Raw genomic sequence first — 24,533 nt, forward strand, 5'->3', positions numbered from 1 at the left:
TTCTGTTTATGTGGTACTGAGGGATCAAACCCGGGGCCTCATTCATGCATGCGAGACAAGCACTTGACCAACTGAGCCACATTCCCAGCCCTATCTAATTCAGCTCTCATCATGAACCACAGGCCACGTGTTACAAACTTAGAAACTTCCTGAGTGAATGACCTTCTTTTACAACTGACAGGGTGTGCTAATAACATCAGTAACTAAATATTCAAAGAAGTTCAGAAAGACCTAGGGAAAATGTGCCTGCTTTTGGTTTGTTTGTTTAAGAAAATTCGATCTGCAATACACAGGTGATTCAGAATGATTTTTTTTTCTTAAATTCTGTAATTTTTGTGACAGGAAGGCAAACATTCATTGATTTAATCTCCAATGGTTTTGCAAATGTGCCGCTAGCCTGAGAAGATGCTTGATGCACATTTGCATAACATCACCTTGTGCTCCTTCTTCAGAGTCCTAAGTGACCAGTGACAATGGAAATGGGAAAAACTCTTAACAATTCAAATGATCAAACTGGTGTCTTACTTTTTATCTACATAGAAGTGAAAATAATCCCAAGTAAATAGCAAAAACTTACCTAGCTTAACTTTCCATAGGTAAACTATATCATTCTTTCTCATTCACAGCTGACACTCTACCATGTGAGCTATGCCTCTAATTCTGGCTATTTGCTGGTTAAGTGGAGATAAAAGTCTTCTGCCCAAGCTGGTTTCTATCCTCTATCCTCAGAGCTCAGCCTTCTGCATAGTTAAAATTATAGGCATAAGCCAACTCCAACATTTCTTAAAGTATAACATTCACAGTCAAATTGAAATTAGCTCTAGAATTTCTTAGCACTTTCTCTAACTCCACCAACTCCAAGCAATCAGACTCCTGAGGAGCTAGGATTGCTTTATTATTCTTAAGGACCACTTGCAATTTGACCTTTGATTCTCACCATATCCTCCAAATGAAGGACATCCTCATTAAGACACTGAAAGGTGAAGAAGAAAGATTAGGTATAGTGGCATATGCCTGTAAACCCAGCTATTCAAAAGCCAGAGACTTGGAGGACTGCATCACAGGCAGGGCCAAAAATAAAACTAAAAGTTAGTAAGACCTCCAACTGAATCAATGAATAGGTTGTGATGGTATGCATGGGTAATCCCAGTTATGTGAGAGGCATAGAAAGGAGGATTGTGGTCCAAAGCCAGTCCTGAGCAAAAATGTAATACTCTATCTAAAGGAAAAATAAGTGAGGGAAAGAAAGAGCTGGGGTCATGGCTCAAGTGGTAGAGTACCCACTTGGTGAGCGCAAGGTCTGAATTCAAACTCTACTACTGCTAAATAAAAAGGAGGAAAAAGCAGAGGAAGAAAAAGATGAAGAAACAAAGAAAGAAAAGAAAACTACTCAGGATGCTCATGGCATTTACTGCATCCTCTGAAGAAATTAGAAAACTGTTAAATTTTAAAAATAATAATAATAAGTTCCCCATTTGATAGTCTACTGAGAGCTCTTAAAAAAAATCACTGTTTTGAACATGCCCTGGGCAGCTTGGACAATGGCCAAGTAAAGATTACCCTACAAATGTGATATCTTGGATGCTACAATGAAAAGCCATGTAAGACATAATGGTGCATACCTAAAGATGGTTTGAAGGAAACAATGGAGTTTGGTCCAATATTGGAGTTGTGAATCCCAAGCTCCATGAACTTATGAAGATTTTGTGTGACTAAAGATTCTACAACAAACAGATCCAAAGCTAAAGAAATATTTCTTCTGGTCTCTCTCTGCTTAATTAGCTAGAACTGGCCTTAAATTATCTATGCAATGGATTACAGTTTTCACAAACCAGTCTTTATATGCCAGCAGACCAAATTCAATTATAGTGTTCAAAACCACAAGATTGATCACCTCATTAATTATAAAATAATTGCAAATTTTTTCTTTACATTCCTTCACTCTGCCTGTCCCTTCCTTTCGTTGTCATTTTTAATCAATATGTTCATGTCAGAGAGGAATTTATACACACACACACACACACACACACACACACACACACACAAATATCATCAACTCTTTCATTGGAATAAACATTTGAAGATTTTCCTCCATACTTCCATGTTTTATTAAAACATAAAGGAAAAAGGAAAAACATCCTTTCGAGCTATTTGAACATTCCCGGTGGTCTACTTTGCATACATTTAGAGAATCTTTCACTTGCACAATACAGCCTTAAGCAGAGATTACATCTTCTTTTTTCTTTTTTTTCTCCCTTTCTTTTCTTTTTAGACGTACCTCATTGAGTGCAGCTTTACCCAGTCACCGCCTCCTATACACAGTTCCTCTGGGACAAGAATGGTGCTAGGCATGAGAGTATCTAAATCCTTAATCTCTATAATGTTACACATTTTATCTGCCAAGGAAAATTCAGTTCCATGGTTAGCTGACTAAGTACACTCCGGAAGTATTTTATGATGTGAATGACTATTTTATGGAGTTCATGGAATGAAGTAAAATAATCAAATTTATTTCCCATTCCATCCCTGAATGTTTGATGAAAGAGCTGCCTGAAACCCCCTAGGATAAATGTTTTGATTTTCTCATCATTTCCAAAACCTTGGCATTCCCTAAGCAACAGCACACTAATGAAGCTGTAGCCTGTGGTCCTCCCAGATCCTGAAAAATCTAGGTCCAGAGGATGACAGCAGGGAAAATCAGCACCTTGCCTTAGTCCCATTGTCTCCATGCTTATTTTTAATTACCTCAAAGCTTTAGAAACATGATCCCCTAAATGCTTTGTGGGAATAGTGGCCGAATGCACTCATCATGTGAAATCCATAAATTGCTTATAATCCTCTCAAGATGTTTTTTTTTTAAAAGAAAGCATTAAGTAATTGGAGACAGGAAGTCCTCAGTTAATTATTTAGAGGTGTTATCAATGCTTTAAGTAAACTGAAGCGTTTTCTCCTATCTTACTGAGCCCAGTCCCCATGGGATCAGGAGGAACAGCAGCCATCATCTTCTCCTATTCGCTAATGCAAACAACGCTCGACAGCTTGTCAATAAAAGACCTTTTCGTATCATTTATTACTAAACACATCCTCCCACCCATACGGAACAATCTGGATGTCAGCTCCGGCATTGTTTTGCTTCGGATCACCACTACTTGATACCCTGGCCTTCTAATGTGAGCTAAGGGTATGGAAGAAATGTAAAAGGATTAACTAAATTATTAAATCCACCGAGAAAATAACTGAATCCATCATGCCCTGTTTAGCAACAAGCATGGTAAGGGCCTAGGTGTCTCTAACCCAGGGGAACAGTATTTGCAAAATGATTAAATAAAAGTGGCTCATCTTTGCATTCTACTCAAAAGATGTGCCCATTAAAATAGCATAGAGAGAGCAGTTTGTATTCCTTTCTATTCTCGGAGAGGTTCAGAAAATGTTTGGAGCTAAATAACATGAACCCTAGCAATACCTTGTGTAGATAGCAGAAAGTGTAATGCTAATCTTGCAATGACACAGAGATAGAACACATTACCTTTAGAAGAACACAGCAACAATGCAACATCATGTGGGAATCCCTTGTAACAGGAATTTATTTAGTTAATTTGTTAGTTACTTAATTTCCAATACTAACATCTGAATTTAGAGTCTCAAGCTTTCTTGGTCTATTTGCTCAACTGGTAATCTGTCACTTGAGCCATGACTCCAAATTCAGCCTTTTGCTGGTTAATCGGAGATTAAGTCCTGAGGACACTTCTGCTTGGCCTGGCTTCAAACAGCCAACCTCTGTAAAACTTCCTGAATAACAGGGATTGTAGGCATAAGCCACCCTAGTGCCAGGCCTAGGATTTTACTTTTATATAACTGTACTCTGTGCTTCTATATCTATTATTAATAGATATTATTAAAATAATATCTACTATAGTATCTTGTCTGTTCCTGTGATGGTAGATAAATCTCCTTTAATACAGAGAAAATAGTTTCTTTTCCACAGTTGTATTACTAGAACCTATCAGGGTAATTAGTAAAATCAAAAATAATTGTTGAGAGAAAACTGAATAGTAAACTATAATATATAAATGGTTATATCCCATTAAATAGTTGGTTTAAAAAATGTCAAACACATCTAAATCTCCAAGAGGACTGCTTATATAACTGGCAAGGACACCATTGCCCAGGGAAAATTCAGGTGTCCTTTTTCAGAACAATTAAGAATTTCAGGATGGTGAAAACTGAGCACAGGACCTTAGGCTGCACAGAGCAATTGCAAACCTCTGATGATGCTACCCTCTGGCAATCAGGAATTCTTGACAGTCTATTGCTTTCACTGAAACAGAGAGAAAGAAAACTCAAGTGGTGTTTGTGTGCTCCAAAAAGCATCAGTAGCATCTTCTATAGTTGTTTTTAGTGCTCTAGGCTGCCTTTACCTTCTCCCATCTAATGACTGACCACTAAACCCTGGACTGTGGAAACAGATATGATGATTGACCTCATATGCATTTTCCCAAATCCTGAAGAAAACTAACTCTATGTCTGGATATTTGAAAAAAAATTGAAATATAAGTAGCATAGCACCAACCATTCAGCTTCCTTTTCTCTAAACCTGCCTCTAATGGAAATAATACCACAGTAAAAACTAATCATCAACGGCTAAGTAGATCATACTATTTTTTAAGGATTAAAAACCTTTTCCCTGAAATTCCAGATATTCTCAAGCTCTTTGGCCAAGCAGTCACTAATTCTGGCTGTCGCCAGCCTGTTTGCTCAGTGATATATGCATGTATTTGAACACTGTCATAATTTTCTGTCACAGAATATGCCTACAGTCTGATTTTAGACTGGAAAGAAAGCTCTGCCTGAAGATGCAGAGGAGAGCCTCCTTTTGTTACGAGTGAATTATAAGGAAGAAAGCAATTTATTAAAATATTGCTATTACAATCAAATGCCAGAACTTTCCTTAGTGCCCATTTGAATAATAATGGTAAAACTGGTTTGTATTTGGAGCATGTCTACCAAAGAAATAGCTCATTTAAGAAGTGTCTCTTAGGGGCTGGGGATATAGCCTAGTGGCAAGAATGCCTGCCTCGGATACACGAGGCCCTAGGTTCGATTCCCCAGCGGATACACGAGGCCCTAGGTTCGATTCCCCAGCACCACATATACAGAAAATGGCCAGAAGCGGTGCTGTGGCTCAAGTGGCAGAGTGCTAGCCTTGAGCGGGAAGAAGCCAGGGACAGTGCTTAGGCCCTGAGTCCAAGGCCCAGGACTGGCCAAAAAAAAAAAGAAGTGTCTCAGCCAGACACAGGTGACTCATTTCTGTATTCCGTGCTATTCAAGAGGCTGAGGTGTGAAAATCCTGGTTCAAAACCAGAACAGTGCTGGGCACCATAGCTCATGCCTGTCATCCTAGCTAATCAGGAGGCGGAGATCTGAGGATCGAGGTTCAAAGCCAGCCCAGGCAGGAAAGTCTATGAGACTCTTTATCTCCAATAAACTACTCAAAAAACCAGAAGCGGCATTCTGGTTCAACTGGTACAGCACCAGCTTTGAGCTGAAGAGCTCAGGGACAGCACCCAGGCCCAGAGATCAAGCCCTACAACCGACAAAACAAAAACAAAAACAAAAATATCCAGACAAAAAATTCCATGAGATGCTTATCTCTAATAAAGCACTCCCCCAAAAAAGAAAAAGCCATAATTGGAGATGTGACTTAGGTAGTAGAGCCCTAGCCTTGATGAAAAAGCTAAAAGACAATTCCCAGGCCCTGAGTTCAAGCCCTGGTACCAAGATGCCAACATATACCCCCTATCCGACCCCTAAAAAATGGATGTGCTTCTTGAGACAGATCTGCTCTCTATTGGGGAGAGGTTTCCAAGCTATAGCTAATGTTTCACGTTAAATATAGAATTAATGATTCAAATCAGCTGAAGCGAGTAATCAGAACAGAAAGCAACAACATTATCTCACTAGTGTTTGTCTTAATGGGAGACTTCTTGTGGTAATATCTGGATCACACCACGTGTGAACTGAATTCATAAAACACTAACACAGGAAATGGCTGCCCATGGAAGGACTCAATCGAATGGGCTGAATAGAATGGGATTTCTTTGGGAATCAATGGTCCCATCCAGAAACTTAGGACTTTATTTTGCATGGCAACTACAGAAATAGTTCTTAGCTAGATGATATAAAAGTGTGCCATAATTTAACTGTATCATAGATGCCTCTGAAGCAATTCCACAATGCCTTCGTGTGTCAGCTTTGTGAACCTAGAGTTTCACTTGAAATCAGGTAAGTTACAACAGACACAAGTAGTTGCTCTGCACGGACAAGCTTGCCAGTGGATGCTACAAGTTTCTGGTAATCTCCATGAGAGAAGATGCTCAGAAGGGGATCACTTAGTGAGGCCAAGGGCAAGTAAGGGTCAAAAAGATGTCATTATTACAATAGAGAAAGAGAACTTGGTGAGGTAACAGGAGCCTCTTCATGGTGACACTGATCAATAACCAGGCCTATCAAGGAACTCAAGGAGTTGCAAATTTTTAATTGTCACATAAAATCTGAATAGTATGTGATGTTTCAACTATATGTACAAATTGTGTGATGTTCAAGTCAGGGTAAATGGATGTTTCCTCAAATGCTTATCATTGTTTTCTGGTAAAAACTTACCAAACCTTTCTGTGTGTGTGTGTGCGTGTGTGTGTGTGTGTGTGTGTGTGTGTGTGTGTACACATGCACCAGTATGAAAGCTTGAATTTAAGGTCATGGTTCTGTCCCTGGCTTTTTTGCTCAAAGTTCTTGCTCTACCAGTTGAATCACATCTCCACTTCTGGCTTTTTGATAGTTAAGTAGAGATAAATGTCTCAGGGACATTTTCTGCCTAGGCTGCCTTTGAACTACAATCTTCAAATCTGAGCCTCTTGAATAGATAGGATTTACAAGCATGAGTCACTGGTGCCTGGCTCACTTTCTTGAAATATAAAGGAAATTATCATTGTCTCTAGTCATCTTACTGTATAGTAGTATAGCCGAAACTCCTTCTTAGTCCCCAGGAACAAGCCTCTTAAATTTCATATTCTTTAGCACTTTAACATATTTTTTTGGAAAATTACCAGTGGTAGTATAGAATCATTGACTGAATGCTTTGAAATAGCACTTACTGTCTGAAATTATAATGGACAAAGTGCCTTTTCCTGGCAATTTATCTGGAGATTAAAAATTAGAAGCAAGCTGTTCTTGATAGAGTACATGAATTGTAACTTACATAGTCATGGGTTGCGTTTGCCAAATCATATTTTTATGAACCATAGGCAGACTTTTTCCGCATGCCTTTTTAACACACATTTACTCTTGAAGTGTAATTGTAATGCGTTTGGTTATATTATGCTTCTTTCCTTTAAAAGAGAACATGATTCCCTGTAGGGAAATTCAGGTAATTTGCAGCCACAGTTATCCTCACTGTACTGAAATGTTAAATGCTTGGCTCTTCTCCATGTGTTTGCCTTTCTCTACCCTACAACTGCTATTTCCTACTTGTCTAATTCGATCCTGAGCACTTGAATGATGTTTTCTTTTCTCCTTCTACTCTTTGACTTCAGGATTGTGTTACAGTCAGAATGGTTCCTTTGAGACATCACTTTATTTCCCTCTTCTCATCCTGATCAATTCATGAGTAGTTTCCAATTGGTGTGCCCTTTTCACTGCCTGTTGCTAATAGTTCGTAGATATCTCATTTTAAGGACTACCAATAGGGGTTTACTTAAAGTGACAGCATATTCTAGTGAAATGTGTGTATCTTATTGAGTTTTACAGAGTCCTTTATTTGAAAGGTTATCGGGTTCATGTAAATCTTCCCACCTGATAGCAGCTGCTACTTTACATGTAGATAACTGAAACTGAAACCCGGTCTATTGGTGATCTGACCCTTATATGAAAAATATAAGAGCTACACATATAGACAATTAAAATTAGGGATTTAGATATTATTTACCCTAAAGTTAATCTGTAACCTAGTTTAAGCAATTTAAACTATTATGCCCCTCATTTACAGATATAAATACTGAAGCACTTGAAGGCCAGAAAACTTGCCTCTAAGCATGGTTAATAAGTAGGTAATGACTAGAATGCAAGCTGGCTAACTCTGAGACCCTGGTCCTCAAATAGCTCTGCCTACTACTACAGTATTAGAACATGTGACTACAGTAATGCTCAAAGGAAAATATTGAATGTATATTACACTGGAGTGTGTGTGTGTGTGTGTGTGTGTGTGTGTGTGTGTGTGTATTACTAGAGATTTCCTTGGGCTTTGAGCTACCTATGTTATTATTTGTATTATCCAGCTAGGCAGTTTGACCCAATTGTTCTGGGTTCTCTTTTTTGCCCCCAAGTGTACCAGTTTTAGTCCAGGTCTTGTCCCTTCCTTACCTCTGTGTTCATACACAATTTTCTCTGAACTCTCTGTAGTCTCTTATACAGAAAAATGACTATGTGAATCAGGCAGTGGTATGGACATTCACTGATTGTGTTCCTGTCTGTGGAACAAAGCCTGCTAGTATTAGGCATTCAATAAACTTAGCTAGAGTTAACTTATGTGACTTTGTAACTAACTCCTTTGAAAATAAATGTAACTCTCATAAAGTACATTTAACATGTAGAGTACAATGAAAAGAGAAATAAAAAAAAATAGAACAACCACCAAAAGCAACCTTGAGCTTTATTTTCTCTTTGTTCTTTATAGTTTTTGTATTGACTTCATGTTTGAACTACATCTTTCAAAATATTTCTTTCATTTTAAATGCAGCTACAACTGCACCTACAATATCCAACTAAATATACTGTATAATTAAGTACAGCTGTAAAATTTCAATATACAATTGAGATTTGTCAATTACAATACTATTTAGGCCAGGTGTTGGTGTCTCACACCTGTAATCCTGGCTACTCAGGAGGCTAAAATCTGAGGATCCTAGTTCAAAGCCAGGTTAGGCAGAAAAAGCCCACCTAATTAATTACTCTCCAATTGACCAGCAAAAAGCTAGAAGTGAAGGTGTGGCCCAAGTGGTAGAATGTCAGCCCTAAGGAAGGCCTGAGCTCAAGCCCATACTGGGACACACACACACACCACACACACACATACACACACACACACACACACACACACACACACACACACACACACACCACTGTCTTTTTAAAGCAAATATATTTTAAAAACTGACATTACTGACCCATGAAAGTAAACAAAAAATAATCAGCTGTTTATTTTAATCTCCCAAATGATGTTTCCAGGGTACAAATTCTTTTTATTTCTGAGCTCTGTGACATTCTAAACCTCTGTATGCTGAAAATGGAACTCCTGACTCTTCAAGCAAAAGTTCTGATCTTCCATCTAAGTTTCCATTGATTGAATAATATCACATTTTCAGTTCAAAACTGCCAACAGAGAAGAAGAATGAATTTCCCATCCTTTCTCCCGTTCAGCATCTAGACTCCAAATTGTTCATTTGCTCTATTTTAACACTAAGCTTCTGCAAATAGTTGAGACCACCATATATTTTAAGTTGTATTAACTTGTATTGTTTGTACATATCGTTAGAGTGCAATGTTTTACTTTAATACATACCTATCATGTGCATTGATCAAATTCAGCTTATTTTGTCCCTCTACCCCCATCTCCTGCTCAACCTCTAGTAATCCCAAGGACATTTTTCTTAACCTCCACATAAGAGAATAAACATATAGCACTTTTCTTTCTATGCTCAGGTTATTTAACATATTGATAAAACATAATATCCTCCAGTTTCACCCATCTTTTTCCAGCAAATAACGGGGTTTGGTTCTTTATAGCTAAATAACATTCTCTGTATCCACTCACTTAACAATAGATACTAGGCTGATTTCCATATCTTCACTACCATGAATAGTGTTTCTATGAACACACAAGTACAGATACCTCCTACACATACATGTGCACACCCGCATGCACACATACACACACACACACAATAACTGGACACATGGTACATCAACTGGATTTTAATTTTTTGAAGAACCTTTATTCTATGCTTCATAATGATTTTTCTAATTGGCATTCCTGTCAACAATGTATGGCAGTTTTTTTTTTTCTCCACCTCCTCACCAGTATTTATTTAGAAAAAAAAATTTATAGTAGCCACTTTAGGGCAAGATGTTATCTGGTAGTTTTGATTTGCATTTCCTTGATAACTATCAACACAATATTTTTTTCATATTGCTTCAACATTTTTCATGTTTCTCCTTTTCTTCTTCCTTTCCTTCTCATCCTCTTCCACTTCTTCCTCCTCTTCCTCCTCACCACCTCCTACTCTTTTTTTCCCTTTGGTTTTGTGTGTGTGTGAGAGAGAGACAGAGAGAGAGAGACAGATACAGAAAAAGAGAGAGAATGTGTGTGTTTGTTTGCACGCATGCTTGACACAGGATCTCACTATGATTCCTAAAATTATAATCATCCTGACTCAGCCTACTAAACATTGAAATACAGTTCTTTGGAGATGTGTTTGTTCAGAACATTTGTCCAGTTCTATCAACTACATTACTTATTTTTGTTGTTATTCATTTTAGATCCTTATGTATTCTGGAAATTAATCAGCTGTTAGATTAATATTTTCTCCTATTCTGTAGGTTTTCTCTTCACTCCTTTGATTGTTTCCTTTGACTTTTAGTTTGCTAAATTGAAGTCTATTTGCTTTTGCTTTGTTTTTCTCTGTCTGGGTGTGATATCAAAAAAGAAAAAATGGCTTATAGCAATGCCATAAAGGATTTCCCTTTAGCTTTCTTCTTATCATTTCAGAGTTTTGAGTCTGGTATTAGGCTGTGATCCATGTGAAATTGACTTTTCATACAAGAGAGGAGGGTCAAGTTTCAATCTTCCCCACATTAATACCCAGTTTTCCTAGCACCATTTCTTAAAGACTATGACATGTCTTAAACTAGGCCATATAGAAAACAAAATTAGAAAGAGAGGAAAAGTCATTGTTCTTATCAAAATACTCCAGAAAATGCTTTTGAGGATGAACTGCCTCATTATATCTTCCCTTTTCCTATAATTGCATCTGGCTTTCAGACAAGAATTAGGAAAAATTTATTATTCACAAATTTCATAGATTATTATTATTATTGAGCATTGATGATTATCATTATACAACATTAAAGAATCTCCAAAGCTGGTCACCAGTGGATCACCCCTGTAATCCTAGCTACTAGGAGGCTGAGATCTGAGGCTCAAAGTTCAAAGCTAGCCCAAGCAAGAAAGTCCCTGAGATTCTTATCTCAATTAACAACCACAAAACCAGAAGTGGAGCTATGGCTCAATGTGGTAGAGCGAGAGCCTTGAGTGAAACATCTCAGGCCCTAAGTTTGAGCTCCACAACCAACAACAACAACAAAAAGAATCTCAGGCTCAGTGGGACAGAGGCTGTCTGTTAAACCACAAGGGTGATGACTTAACACTCACAAAGACATCTGAGTCTCATAACCTCATACCCTTGCCATCCTTATGGAGCATTTATTAGTTTGACCTTTTGTCAATAACAGGTAACCAATACTAAACTGATAAAGTAGTCACTAAAGAGGGAAAACATTAAAAAAAAAAAGGTATCCTCTCTACATTCAGAGATTAACAGAGAAAGCTAGATAGAATACCTGTTAAAATGGTCCAGACCCCCGTTCCATTGAGAATAAAAAGAGTGTGTTGTCAAGCTACATCAGTTTGCCACTACAACCTTAACTTTCATCATTGGAAATTCCCTTCCCTTCCCTTTGGAGCTCTATATTTATAATCTGAGCATTTTCCTATAAGCTTTTATCAAACATTTATGGCTTGGGTATGGCTTAGATCTTTAGTCCTATTCCTTCTCTATAAATCAGGTAAATATCAAAATTATGTAAATCCCCCATAGCAACCAAATGGAAGATTATAATCAAATAAGCACCTGCATCTTATCACTAAATTGATAAGAAAACACAAAGGGCCTTGAAGCTAAAAGCAATAGCAGCTCCAGCATCAGAACATTATTGCTTTAGGGGAGGAACCAGGCACCAGCTACCATTCTAAGTGAATTGGATCATTTTTTTTTTGTGTTCACTTAACAAGTACCTATTTTATGCTTGGTACCCTACCCAAAGGACAGTCACAGGTAAAACAAAGTCCTGATTCTTCTGGAGGCTACATTACAACATGGAAGAGAAGACAACAAATAAAAAGGCACAGAGAAACAGAAAATATTGAAGACTAGGAAAGAATAAAATAATTTAAAGACATTTTTAAAGGCTAGGTATATTAGTTCGATAAAGTGGTGGAAATCTTAAAGAATGTAGCATGAAAGCCAAAGTTGTAAAGTGACAATATGTCATTTGAACATATTTAAAAGAAGAATCATACTACCATAAGAATGAACACATGACGATGTTGTTAGAAGCTTATTTTTTAAATGCACGTAAAAATTATTAGGTCTGGGCTGTAATTTCACTCAATAGTTTGACAGATTGGCTAACAACTATCTCTTAAATAAATTCAAGAAACTGAACTTTCACAAGAATGAAAGGAAGATCTTGTAAGTTCCAATACACTCCTTGTTGAAAGCTGCTGAGTCTTAATGTTGCTTCTACTCATATAAAATACTACTCTGGTTATTTCATTTCATCTTCTCATATGAGCTACATGCTATAGTGATTCCCCATTTTACAGATCAGTAGACCAAGGCAAAGAGGTAACTTGTCCAAGGTCACCAGTCACAGAGTGGTGAAATATAGCCACTCACAATTTCTGTCGTAAATGGATTAAGTCATTCCTTTTCCCTGAGATGTTATTAAGCAATTCCCATGTCACATCACATCAAATTCTAAATAAAAATAGAGGGGAAGGGGGAGTCGGTGGGGGGGATGAAGAAGCTGGTAACAAGTTGGATAAGAAATGTACTCACTGCCTTACAAATGAAACTGTAACCCCTCTGTACTTCACTTTGACAATAAATAAATAAAAACAGAAGGAAACCAACTCTATTCTGCTCAGCTTGTTATCCTTAATCCATGTGCAAAGACAAATCCATCAAATGAAGAAAATAAAAAACTGAGATGATACACAGTGAGCACAAGTGATAAAAAAAGTGCCAAGTTTAAAAAGTGGTTGGTTGGTATTCATATAAACTGAAATACAGTGTGGGGCTAGAAAATAATGAATCTAACTTTTTAAAGTAATTTTTGACTTGTACTCACAGAAGAAGCAGTTTCAGGACCTGGGGTGTTTAGTTTGGAGAGAAGAAAACTCAAGGGGGATTTTGTAACTGCCTACAAATATTTGAAAAACTGTCACATGGAAAAGAAACTAGATTTGCTCTATCTATCCCCATGGGTAGAAGTGATAGAAAGATTTTTTAAACCATAATCTAAGGAAGGACTTTTAAACAAAATAAGAAGACCGCAGGAGCTTTTTAAAGAGGGGGTGGGCTCTTGGGGAGGTGGAGTACGTTAGTCACATAAGCAGTTCAAGTCCTCTGGAACATCCTGTAGAGGGAAGTCAGGAGAAAGGTGGATGGATCATAGAAATGTTAAGGTCTCTTCGTTGACTGCAAATCTATTTCTTTTACCAGCCATCAATGAAATTTCTATCAACATTTAACTACTGCTGAAATGCATATCTTCATGAAAAGGGTGTTAGCGGTCAAAGAATGTAGATAGAATGTTTGCCTGGCATGCACCACACAAACATGTCTCAAAGAAGGATCTTAACTCCTTTTAAATATCATATCTTCAACTCTGATGTTACTTCTGCTGCTTAATTGGCCATAAATAATCCTCTCAAGATGTACTTTTTTCTTGCTTGCTCTTTTCTAGGTCTCCAGCCATACACCAACTACAGCTTCACACTGACGGCGTGTACATCTGCCGGATGCACTTCCAGTGAGCCTTTTCTAGGTCAGACACTGCAGGCAGCCCCTGAAGGTAATGGAAAAATAGCCATGATATGAGAAAAGAATTTTCATATGTCATTTTAAGGTGAAACTCTACAAACTCTTCAATAACAAATAAGGGAGGAAGAATAAACTTGACAGGGACAAAGTAAATAATATTCAAGGTTTTCATTCTTCAGCCTTCTTTCAGGTGTATGTAGCTGCCCTCCCTGCAAGGTAAGTCGCTTTTGAGCTTTAGGCCTTTTAGGTTTGCTTTTCTATGGAAAAGATTATTACATACTTGGATATAAATATTGGTCCTTAATATACACACAACACCATGCTCCCTACTGAAGTTGACTAAGATATATGTTACCTTCAAGAATTCATCATGAGGGCTAGGGACATGGTTCACCATGGTAAAGCACTTGTGTAGCAACTGAAAGATTTGGAGTTCAAACCTCAGTATTGAAAAAACCGAAAAAGAGCTTATAGTAAAATAGGAATGCTAGTAGCATGATGTTTTAAAGCAAATGATTGTGTATATATACAAATGGCCCTGTATATGCTTTCATTGTCTTTATATTTTAAGCCTAACTTCCACATGTGAGAGAATATGTGCCCCTTGTCTTTCTGAGCCTGACTCCCTTCACTTGGCATCATTTCTTTTTGAGGACTATTTCCATGATGTAATCCCTTTGAACAATACACAGGTTAATAAAATGAATACCAGGAAACTGAATCATATATGAAAGCAAGTGGGGCTTAAAGAAAGGAGGCAGATGAATGAAGAGAGGAATGGCAGCACCAATACAATGACAAGACTCAATGTCCATGTGAAAATGAACTAGGGAATTGTGGGCAGTGGATGGGGATGAGATGGGAGGGAAGAATGATGAACGTGTTAAATTGAAACCTCTGTGTACCCCTATTTTAAAATCATTTCTAACTTAAAAAATTAAAAAGAGATGAGCAGATTTTACAGAATAATCTGCTGAAGGAGAGATTATAACCTACCGGAGGTATCAAAAAATGTTTAGTGAACCAAATAAAGTGTGGTAGGTCCCCAAAGGACAAGGACTTTAACGAATACACAGTGGTTAAACTATGTAGTCAGGCACAGTCAGAGGAGATGGAAAGTGGGCAAATGAGCAATATCTACTAAATTTAAATGTTTAATTCTTCAAGACACAGAATTCATTTTCATTATTTAGCTCAGACTATGCTATATAAATAAGGAAACATGTACCGAGATGTTGATTGAACTGTCATTATTTTACTTTTTTATCTATGGATTTGCTTAATGGTGACGTGTTGGAAAGTTGAGGGCAACTTAAACATCCATGAGTACGGTAATTAATAAATGAATTCCAGCATTGTGAAATCCTATGCATTAGCTTAAAAGAATGGGATGAACTGTTCATATAAGGAGGAAGTTGTCAAACTATATTAATATATTCTATGTATAAGACACATACAGAAAGTGACATTAATTTCTCACACTAAATAAACAAGCATGCTTATCGATGGTGACATCATTTATTGGGAGGAAAGAAAAATGCACAGTAGCTTGTATTAGGGATCAACTATTTATCTGTTCATTTTTATTATCTATTTTCCATGTGGGAAAATTGAGGCACTAGTAAGAGTCTTACATAGAAATTCAACATTCATTATCATAGTAGCTTTCTGAACAACTTGTCCATTGCTCTTCTAAGGAAAAGACTGTGGTACCTCAGACTATTAGACCTGAAGTTCCTACCAGTAAATGGGGAATAAAATGGAAAATTCCACATATGGGGCATATGGCTCCTCACCAGGAATTCACTAATGATGTTTTCTATATAAAGAATGTTTCATGTCAAAAAGCTTAGTGTTCCTTTGAAAGGAAGAAACCAGCAGTGGATTTTTTGGAAAGGTAAACTATCCAATGGATACTTAGGTGATAATGGATAATTTCTAAAGGTCCTATCAACCAGTTTTGGCTGAAACTCAAGCTTGATAAAAATAACAGGCCTCTTATTCTAGTTTAATCTCAAAATCCATGGATTTAGATTCTTTTTAAAAATCTGTTGTTGAATAGAAACTCTCTTGTACAACTAAAGATAATAAGAAATATAATTTTAAAAATAGGTATCTATTTTCTCGTTTCTCATAATATCTTGGAGGGTTTTAGATTTCATGACTTCAGAATTATGGCTTTCAATAGTGCAAGGGAGGAGTATAATAAGAGAAATGTTTTCCTCAATTTTTGAACATTATAGACCATTGATTTGACACAAATAACTCTGCAGAGATATTATAACTCAAGTGACTTTTTCTCTGCAGAAGAAACATGGATATAGCTCCATTGTATGACTATTTAAGTGTCATTTTTGTACAACTTGTGTAGGAAATAAATGCAGCATAAATGCTTAACTCAGGAGTCAGAAGGGGACAAATCATCTGTTGTTACATTACAATGCACAAACAAACATAGCCTTCTAAATGGCTAACCTGTGTTACAAAAATGTCTATTTTTGAGAAAAATCAAGCACAGTTTGCAGGTCTAGAAAACGAGTCTGAAGTGCATATGAAGAGAATTAAAAAGAAGCATATGCTTATAACCACCCTGAGCCTTTCCTCATTTTCAACCTACAAATAATTCATACATATGAATATAATTCTGAGTAACTTTATCCCCACAGAAAACTAGGCACACTTAGTCAAAAGTAATAGGGAGATTGTGAATTGATTACTCTCTTTTATTAGAGCCACTGCCCTCACATGGAGATGTAAGATCTAAGTCATTTTATAGTTAAATCAGATAAAATTTCAGATATGCCTTCTTAGTCTAGCATCAATAAAGGGGGAAAGAAAAGGCAAAAACAGCTAGTCTGCTCACATTTCAGAATGTTCTAGATTCCTCTTCCTCTGGCCATTGTTTAGCCATTGATTCCCTGGATTCTGCACCTAATACAGTAGTCTCTTGTAGTTCTTGAGTAGTAGACTCATCTAATGAATGCTCAGAGCTTACAAATGATAAAGCTTCTACCAAGACAAGATTCATGGGTTATAGGGGTGTGTGTGTGTGTGTGTGTGTGTGTGTGTGTGTGTGTGTGTGTGTGTGTCCAGTTACCTACCAAATATCTGTTTATGTTCTTATGCTTGTCAAATATTCTAACCTTATAACTTCACAATTTAAATAATCTCTCTCATTCTACTATATTCCTCAAGTTTTCTTTCTTGATGTCTTCTCACAAGCACCATTATCTATCTACCTGCCACTTAAGCCCTAGACCTGATAGTCTTACTGTTTCCCTTTTCCTTAGAGTGCTATATGTAATTCTCTGTAAAACCTTATCCCTTTTAAATTTTAAAGGTTGAAATGTTCTTCATTCTTATTTCTTCTATCACTGACTTCATTGAGCTCCTTCTAAATATGACTCGATCATTCAAACTAGATTGCCAGCTTCTAATTTTTTTTCATTTTTCTCATAGTCCTTATTCTAATTTTCTTATTATCTTTAAGTAGTTATCCAAAAGAGTTGCCATTTAACAAAACAGTTTATGAATACAATGCATCTTGATCAGGGTTAGCCTTTCCAACATTCTCACTAACCCCCCCCCCCAATCCCTTACTTTTTTAAATACATACACACACACACACACATTTCTTGATTATATTCTCCCCCTGCCCTCCCCTTCTCATCTTCATTTACCTACCTCCATCCCTCTTTTGCAAGCATCCATTTCCAGTGCTTTTTTTGTGGGGGGGGGCTTTAACTTTGCTTTCCTAAGGAATTACATTATTTCCATTTTCTCTTGAATTTAACATTTCATTTACACATTTGTAACCACTTGCATACCATTTCAGTTAACATATTTGTAACCAGTTACATACCCACCACATATGAGAAGAAACATGCAACTTTTGTCTCTCAAGGCCTGACTTGCTTTACTTAATTTTTTTTTCAAGTCTTTCCATTTTCTTACAAATGGTACAATGTCTTTCTTTCTAATGGGTAAGTAAAATTCCATTGTATGTATCTACTAAATTTTCTTGACCTATTTGTCCATTGAGAGATATCTGGGCTGATTCTATGCCTTGGCTATGCCAACTAGTACTACAATAAACATGGTTGTGCTGGTGGCTTTATTCTAATCTTGTTTGTGGTCTATTGGATAATGCCCAGGAGTCAAATTTCTGGGTCATAAGGCAGTTCCACACTTAGTTTTTGGAGGAACCTCCATACTGCTTTCCATAATGGTTGAACAATCTTACATTCCACCAACAGTGTGTATCCTCACCAGCATCTGCAATTCCATTCTGATTTTTCATCTCCCATCATCAAAAAGGGCATCTTTTATATAACTCACCTCCAGAAAATCCCATTTCCTTCCAGGAAAGGAGAAAGGATTAAACTACTGAGTCATAAGAAGAATAATACATGAGATAAATACTAAAATGATGATTGTATGACTATTAAGAGGAAAAAAGGAAAAGGTATGTGATAGGCAAGGACTGAGATGGAATTCTTTTGGAAAGGGTTAGCATTAAAGACAGAATAAGGCCTTGCAGGTAGGGTGAAATTGATACTGATAACTGAATTATCAGAATATCTTGGTGTCATGAGCAAAAGCATCCCAAATAGAGGGAACAATGATACAACATCCCAGAAGGAGGAAAGAACTAGAATGACTCTGGGAATAGAAAGGAGTCTGATGTGACTACAGGTTCATAAATGACAGAGAGAATGGTGCCAGAGCTAAGGCAGAACCAGAAAAATGTGGAGCCATGCAAGTCATAATAGAAATGGGGATTGTGTATTATGAATAAGTTCAAAAGGGCTATAGAGTTTATCAAGAGTACATTGGTTTAAAGATCCACTTTTGTAAAATTCCAATGGAATACAGAAGATGTAAGATTCAAATTACAGTGTGAGGGCAATGATAGTATTTCAGGAAATAGAGCTGTGATTTTTGAATGGAAAGTGGATAGTGGTTCTAAAGAACTAGATAAGAATCTGCAGTGCTGGGGGAGGTGGGAGGGGGTTATGAGGGACAGGGTAACAAACAGTACAAGAAATGTATCCATTGCCTAACGTATGAAACTGTAACCTCTCTGTACATCAGTTTGATAATAAAAATTTGAAAAAAAAAAGAATCTGCAGTGCTTAATGATGTAGAAGAAAGAAAAGTCATCGAGGATTATTGCATGTGTTTTTACCCAATAAAATAATCAGGTAGACACATTTGAGAAGTACATGGAAAGTAAGGAGGAAACCAAGAATTCTCTTTGGAGTATCTTAAGGTTTTGATTGGGGAGAGATTATCCTAATAGAGGTATCCTGTATACAGTGGAATCCATGGGGAATGAATACCAGTTTTAAAAAATAGGCACTAGGATGTCTACATCTAAATATATTTATGTTATATTTAAACAAATATACAATTTTAAATTGTTACATTTATTTAAATATAAATTATTATATTTAAATTAAATTATATGTAACTATTCAGTCTAAAGTAGAGATTTTCTGGGAAGTGAATGCTGGAGAAACAGAGATGAAAAGTAGGGAAGAGCAGAACGGAGAGGCGAGGGGTGAAGAGATCCCAGATCTCTGAGATCATTACATTATTCTAAAATTCAGGCAGAGAAGAGGTACTCATCCAGGAAGCCAGAAAAAGTAGCCAGCCAGAGACAAAAAAAAAATAATACGCAGCACAATATATGAGAGGCAAAAGAGTATGTTATTTGTTGAATGGTGTAACTCAGGCTATTCCAAGTTTCTTATGTAGTCTTCATCAGAGCGGTGTCCATGATGGAGAATTTTCCCACCATTGTTGGCCTACCATTCATTTGAAAAATGAAATAAAACAATAAGAAAAATGTATTTGTGCTCAATTATGTATTTTACATACAAAGCAAATAAAATACATTTTGTGGTTCATGGTGAGGCTTTTTTGGGTTTTGTTTTGTTTTTGAAATAGCAGAAAAACACATTGCACTTTGTGAAACCATGACAGCACTTTTGATAAGGTATTTGCCTTCCTATAAAACCCCATCATGTGCTTTCTTCCAGGTGTGTGGATGACACCACGCCACGTTATAGTCAATTCTACAGCAGTGGAACTATATTGGAGTCCTCCAGAAAAGCCCAATGGCCTCATCTCTCAATACCGACTGAGTCGTAATGGAAGTGTGCTTTTCCTGGGAGGCAGGGAAGAGCGGATTTTTACTGACACAAACCTAGAACCTAACAGCAGGTAACTGGACAAAAGCTTTCTCAGTTACACAGCAAGATTTTTAAATCTCCCAAGACTGAACAAGAATATATCACATGGACATGTTATTACATTATTTTTTTATTCCCTTGTTCATTAGCCATACTACAACAAATGAAAGTGCTAACTCATTGGTTTTCAGACTATAAGAAAACTCCTAAACTATAAACTGATCTTCTATTTGACATGAGAGCATGAGAACTCTGTGTGTGTGTGTGTGTGTGTGTGTGTGTGTGTGTGTGTGTGTGTGTGTGTGTGTGTGTTTCAGCTTGGGTGCTATCCATAAGCTCTTTTTGCTCAAGGTTGGCACTCTACCACAGCTCCCAGTTGTTGTTTTTTTTTATAATTTTTTTATTGTCAAAGTATGATACAGAGGGGTTACAGATTCATATGAAAGGCAGTGAGTACATTTCTTGTTCTACTTGTTACCTCCTCCCTCATTCCCCCCTCCCCCTTTCCCTTCCTCTCTCCCCCCAAAAGTTGTGCAGTTGGTTTACACCAAGTGGTTTTGTAAGTGTTGCTTTTTGAATGGTTTGTCTTATTGTTCTTTGTCTCTTAATTTTGGTATTCCCTCTCCCTTCCCCAGTTCTAATACCCATATAAACAGTATCCAGGGTACTCAGATGTGATACAGTGGTAGTGAGGGTACAGCCACAGGAAGGGAGTACAAGAGAAACAAAACTAAACAAACAAATCAGTAAAACAAACAGACAATGAAAAAGAAAAAAAAGTACAAGTTCACATGGCATGTTGAAAATAATTACAACAGTGGTATACTGCTTGTTTCCATAACGTGGAGTTCATTTCACTTGGCATCTTCTTATGTGATCATATGGGTGCAGCTATTGGGGTATTTTGATCTTCTGCCATGACTAGCCTATTCATGTACTAGCTATTCCCTATGAGGGACACCATAGGGTTTATGTTTCTTTGGGTCTAGGTCACTTCACTTAGTATGATTTTTTTTCCAAGTCCTTTCATTTCCTTACGCATGGAGCAGTGTTGTTCCTTCTGATGGAGGCATAGAATTCCACTGTGTCTATGTACCACATTTTCCTGATCCACTTGTCTGCTGAGGATCATCTGTGTTGGTTCCATATTTTAGCAATGACAAGTTGTGTTGCAATGAACATAGTTGTGCTCGTGGCTTTAGTGTGGTCTTGCTTGTAGATGCCCAAAGTGGGGCTACTGGGTCGTAGAGGAGCTTTATGTTTAGCCTTCTTAGGAACCTCCACACTGCTTTCCAGAAGGGTTAAACAAGCGTGCACTCCCACCAACGATGTAGTAGGGTTCCCTTTTGGCTACATCCTCTCCAACATTTGTTATTACTGGATTTCCTGATAATAGACATTCTTACTGCACTCAGTTTTGTTTTTTTTTTATGGCTATTGGAGATGGGTCTTATGGACTTTCCTGTCGAGGCTGGCTTTGAACTGTGATCCTCAGATTTCAGCCTCCTGAGTAGCTAGGATTATAAACATGAGCCCACCAGCTCTTAGCTGAGCATGAGAAGTTTAAATGTACACAAGGTTTAAAGTACACAAATGATCTGATTATCTCCTCAAGCATACATTCCTAAATTGACAATAAAACATAAAGATTTTTGTTTGTTGTTTGTGTCAACTACTTTTTTCCCTCATTCTCTCTACTTGCTATTCTTTGCAGTGTAGACAGTAGCACTTTAGAAAACAATGTTTGCAATTCATTTCCATTCATTTCTTAGACACTAAATATACTTTACACCAACACATATTTCACTGCAAAGGGTGGACCACAGTTTAATTCTATTGTAGAGAATAACAGATCAACCTGAGAAAATCTATTCCTCTCACCATATTACCCTGAGCTTCATCCCATTTGAAAACAGGGAAGATTGATTTGACTTTTCCACAATCCACCAGCACACTCCACGACATTTCTGACATATTCTAAGAAACTCGTATGCAATTTTTAGGTAGAGAATTTAAAAATGAAATTGACACTGACAGAGATAGTGACGGTCTGTAAAAAATGCTCAAGTGCTAGGAAAACTACCAAGTATACAGTTGTAATTGCAGAGTAGAGAGCAACGAATTTACTATTCATCAACAAATGTACAAAAAAGAACAAACAATGGATAGCAGCCATTGTTCAGGTCTCGTGGGCAGTAATTCAATCCTACTTTCTTTAGGTACATGTACAAGCTGGAAGCCAAAACTGGAGGTGGCAGTAGCTCTAGTGATGAATACATTGTCCAGATGCCAATTTGGACACCAGAAGCAATACCATCTCCATATAATATCACAGTTATTGGGCCGTATTCCATATTTGTGGCATGGACCTTACCAGGTAAGAGAAACTCTCTCTCTCTCTCTCTCTCTCTCACATTCTCTCTCACTCTCACTCTCTTGCTCTCTTCCTCTATCTCTTCCCTCTCCCCCTCTCTCTTTCTCTCTCTCCTTCCTCCCTCACTTTCTCCCTCTTTCTACTTCTTTCACAATTTAAAGGAACTTAATTGGAGATATGGTTTGAGTTGGGAATTAAGTAGGTCAGAAAGGCATAGTCATTTTCCTAGATAAATATGAGTAAAAGAACCCCAAAGCATCCTCACAAGTCCCTGAATGCTTTCATATGACATATATTCATGTTGAGAAGTAGATATTTATGCAGTCAACATACCTACCTTTTTCAAGTGCAACAGACTACAAATGTCTTTACACTGAGACCTGCATGACACAAAGCAAGTCGTATGGGATGGGATTACCTTGGACATTCAGTTCTGCTGGATTCCTTAGATTGAATCATTGGGGCACTATTGCTTCTTACATATTACATCAGTGCATGGGGGATGTAGGGAAGACAAAAACCTACTCTTGCTATACAACCTAGAGTTGTCACCAATTGTAGTACTGAATGTTACCTTTTTCAGCTGCAGAGCAGTACCTATTGAAATGCTTGAGTCATTTAGTCAAATATTACAGTTCTGATGGAAGTATCATCCTTGAGCAAAATTCAGATTGCAAGCTGATCCTCATGGTGTATGCTGTAATAACAGTTACTCGTGTGGCTGAAGAATCACAACTTAAAACTGTTGACAGCAGCATGGTATTCCTGAATTTTTCAAAAGTTCTTTCAAATTTCTCAGCATGGTGTCCATTTTTTCTTTGCATTCAGTATGGAAGTTTTATGTTCAGAGCAGATATTTCCATTAAGAAAAGTATCTTTGCTGAGCACTGGTGGCTCATGCCTGTAATTCTAGCTGCTCATGGGGCTGAGATCTGAGAATTGCTGTTCAAAGCCAGCCCAAGCAGAAAAATGTTTTAGACACTTAGCTCCCACTAACCAGCAAAAGGCCAGAATTGGAGATGCTCACATGGCAAAGCACCACTGAGTTCAAGTCCTAGTACCATCACACAAAAGGGGGAAAACAAGAGAAAAGAATAGAATAGAAAAAAAGAAACCTATTCTTGTGCAATAACATATAACATTTGCCTATAGAATACAGCATTCACTCCGGCCTGCCTCAATCTTTGCAGGCATTTTTTTTTTCTTTCTAGAGTGAGAAAAAAAATGTATAAAAGCTTACATGCTAACTCTGGCTGGTTAAGCAATGGTTACTACATCTATAATATCCATACCTGTCAATCTCTTAGCCTCTGCTGCATAAATCCATTACAGAAACCTGTAATGTATGGAAAGATTAAAATCTTAAACTTTTTCCTGGTGCCTAAAAGTATTTCAAACTCAATAAATAGCCAGATCATTTTGACTTGTATGTAATCTACAGTTGATTTTATTTGAAAGCACCTCATGCTGTGTTTTGATTTAGATCATAAAAGACATTATTTTTCTGTTCCCAAATACTCACGAATATATATTTTAAGCAGATAGAAAAGAAACTTATTCTAAGTGGATGGAATTAATGCATTCACAATCAATTTTCTAAATATTTTTTATACTCCCTGCCTTTCTGACATGATTAAAACATAGACAGAGCTGAATAATGGTCCAAACAAGCCATTACCATAGTTCTTAAATTCAGATGTTAGAATCACCTAGATAGTTTAAACAAAAACAAATTCTCCTCGAATGGAATAAAAATACAAATTCTAGAATTGTCCCCCATTTATAATATTTTCCTATGAACTCAGGGCCTTGTGTTTGCTGGGCTAGTACTCCACTCTTTAACCACACCTCCAGTGTGCTTTTTCTTGGTAACTTTGGGGGTGGAGTTTCAACCAACCGTTCTACTCAGGTTACTTTGAACCTTGATCCTCTGAATCTCAGCCTCTTGAATATCTAGTATGATAGCTGGACACTGCCTGGTATAATCTAGACTGTTTCTAAGCTCTCACATAATTTTCATATGCC

The 24,533-nt window shown here is 37.2% G+C and overlaps 1 protein-coding gene across 1 annotated transcript in view; it reads left to right on the forward strand.

Moving 5' to 3' along the window:
- Ush2a (usherin) overlaps nt 1-24,533 on the forward strand; it is a 618,626-nt gene that overhangs the window by 488,555 nt on the left and 105,538 nt on the right. The window contains exons 55-57 of the mRNA XM_048356772.1: nt 13,861-13,968; nt 19,982-20,165; nt 22,354-22,511. Coding sequence (XP_048212729.1) covers nt 13,861-13,968; nt 19,982-20,165; nt 22,354-22,511 — 450 coding nt within the window. The remainder of the gene's footprint in view (nt 1-13,860; nt 13,969-19,981; nt 20,166-22,353; nt 22,512-24,533) is intronic.

This window comes from Perognathus longimembris, chromosome 11 (assembly GCF_023159225.1).
Source record: "Perognathus longimembris pacificus isolate PPM17 chromosome 11, ASM2315922v1, whole genome shotgun sequence".
In the NCBI taxonomy this organism is placed as follows: Eukaryota; Metazoa; Chordata; class Mammalia; order Rodentia; family Heteromyidae; genus Perognathus; species Perognathus longimembris.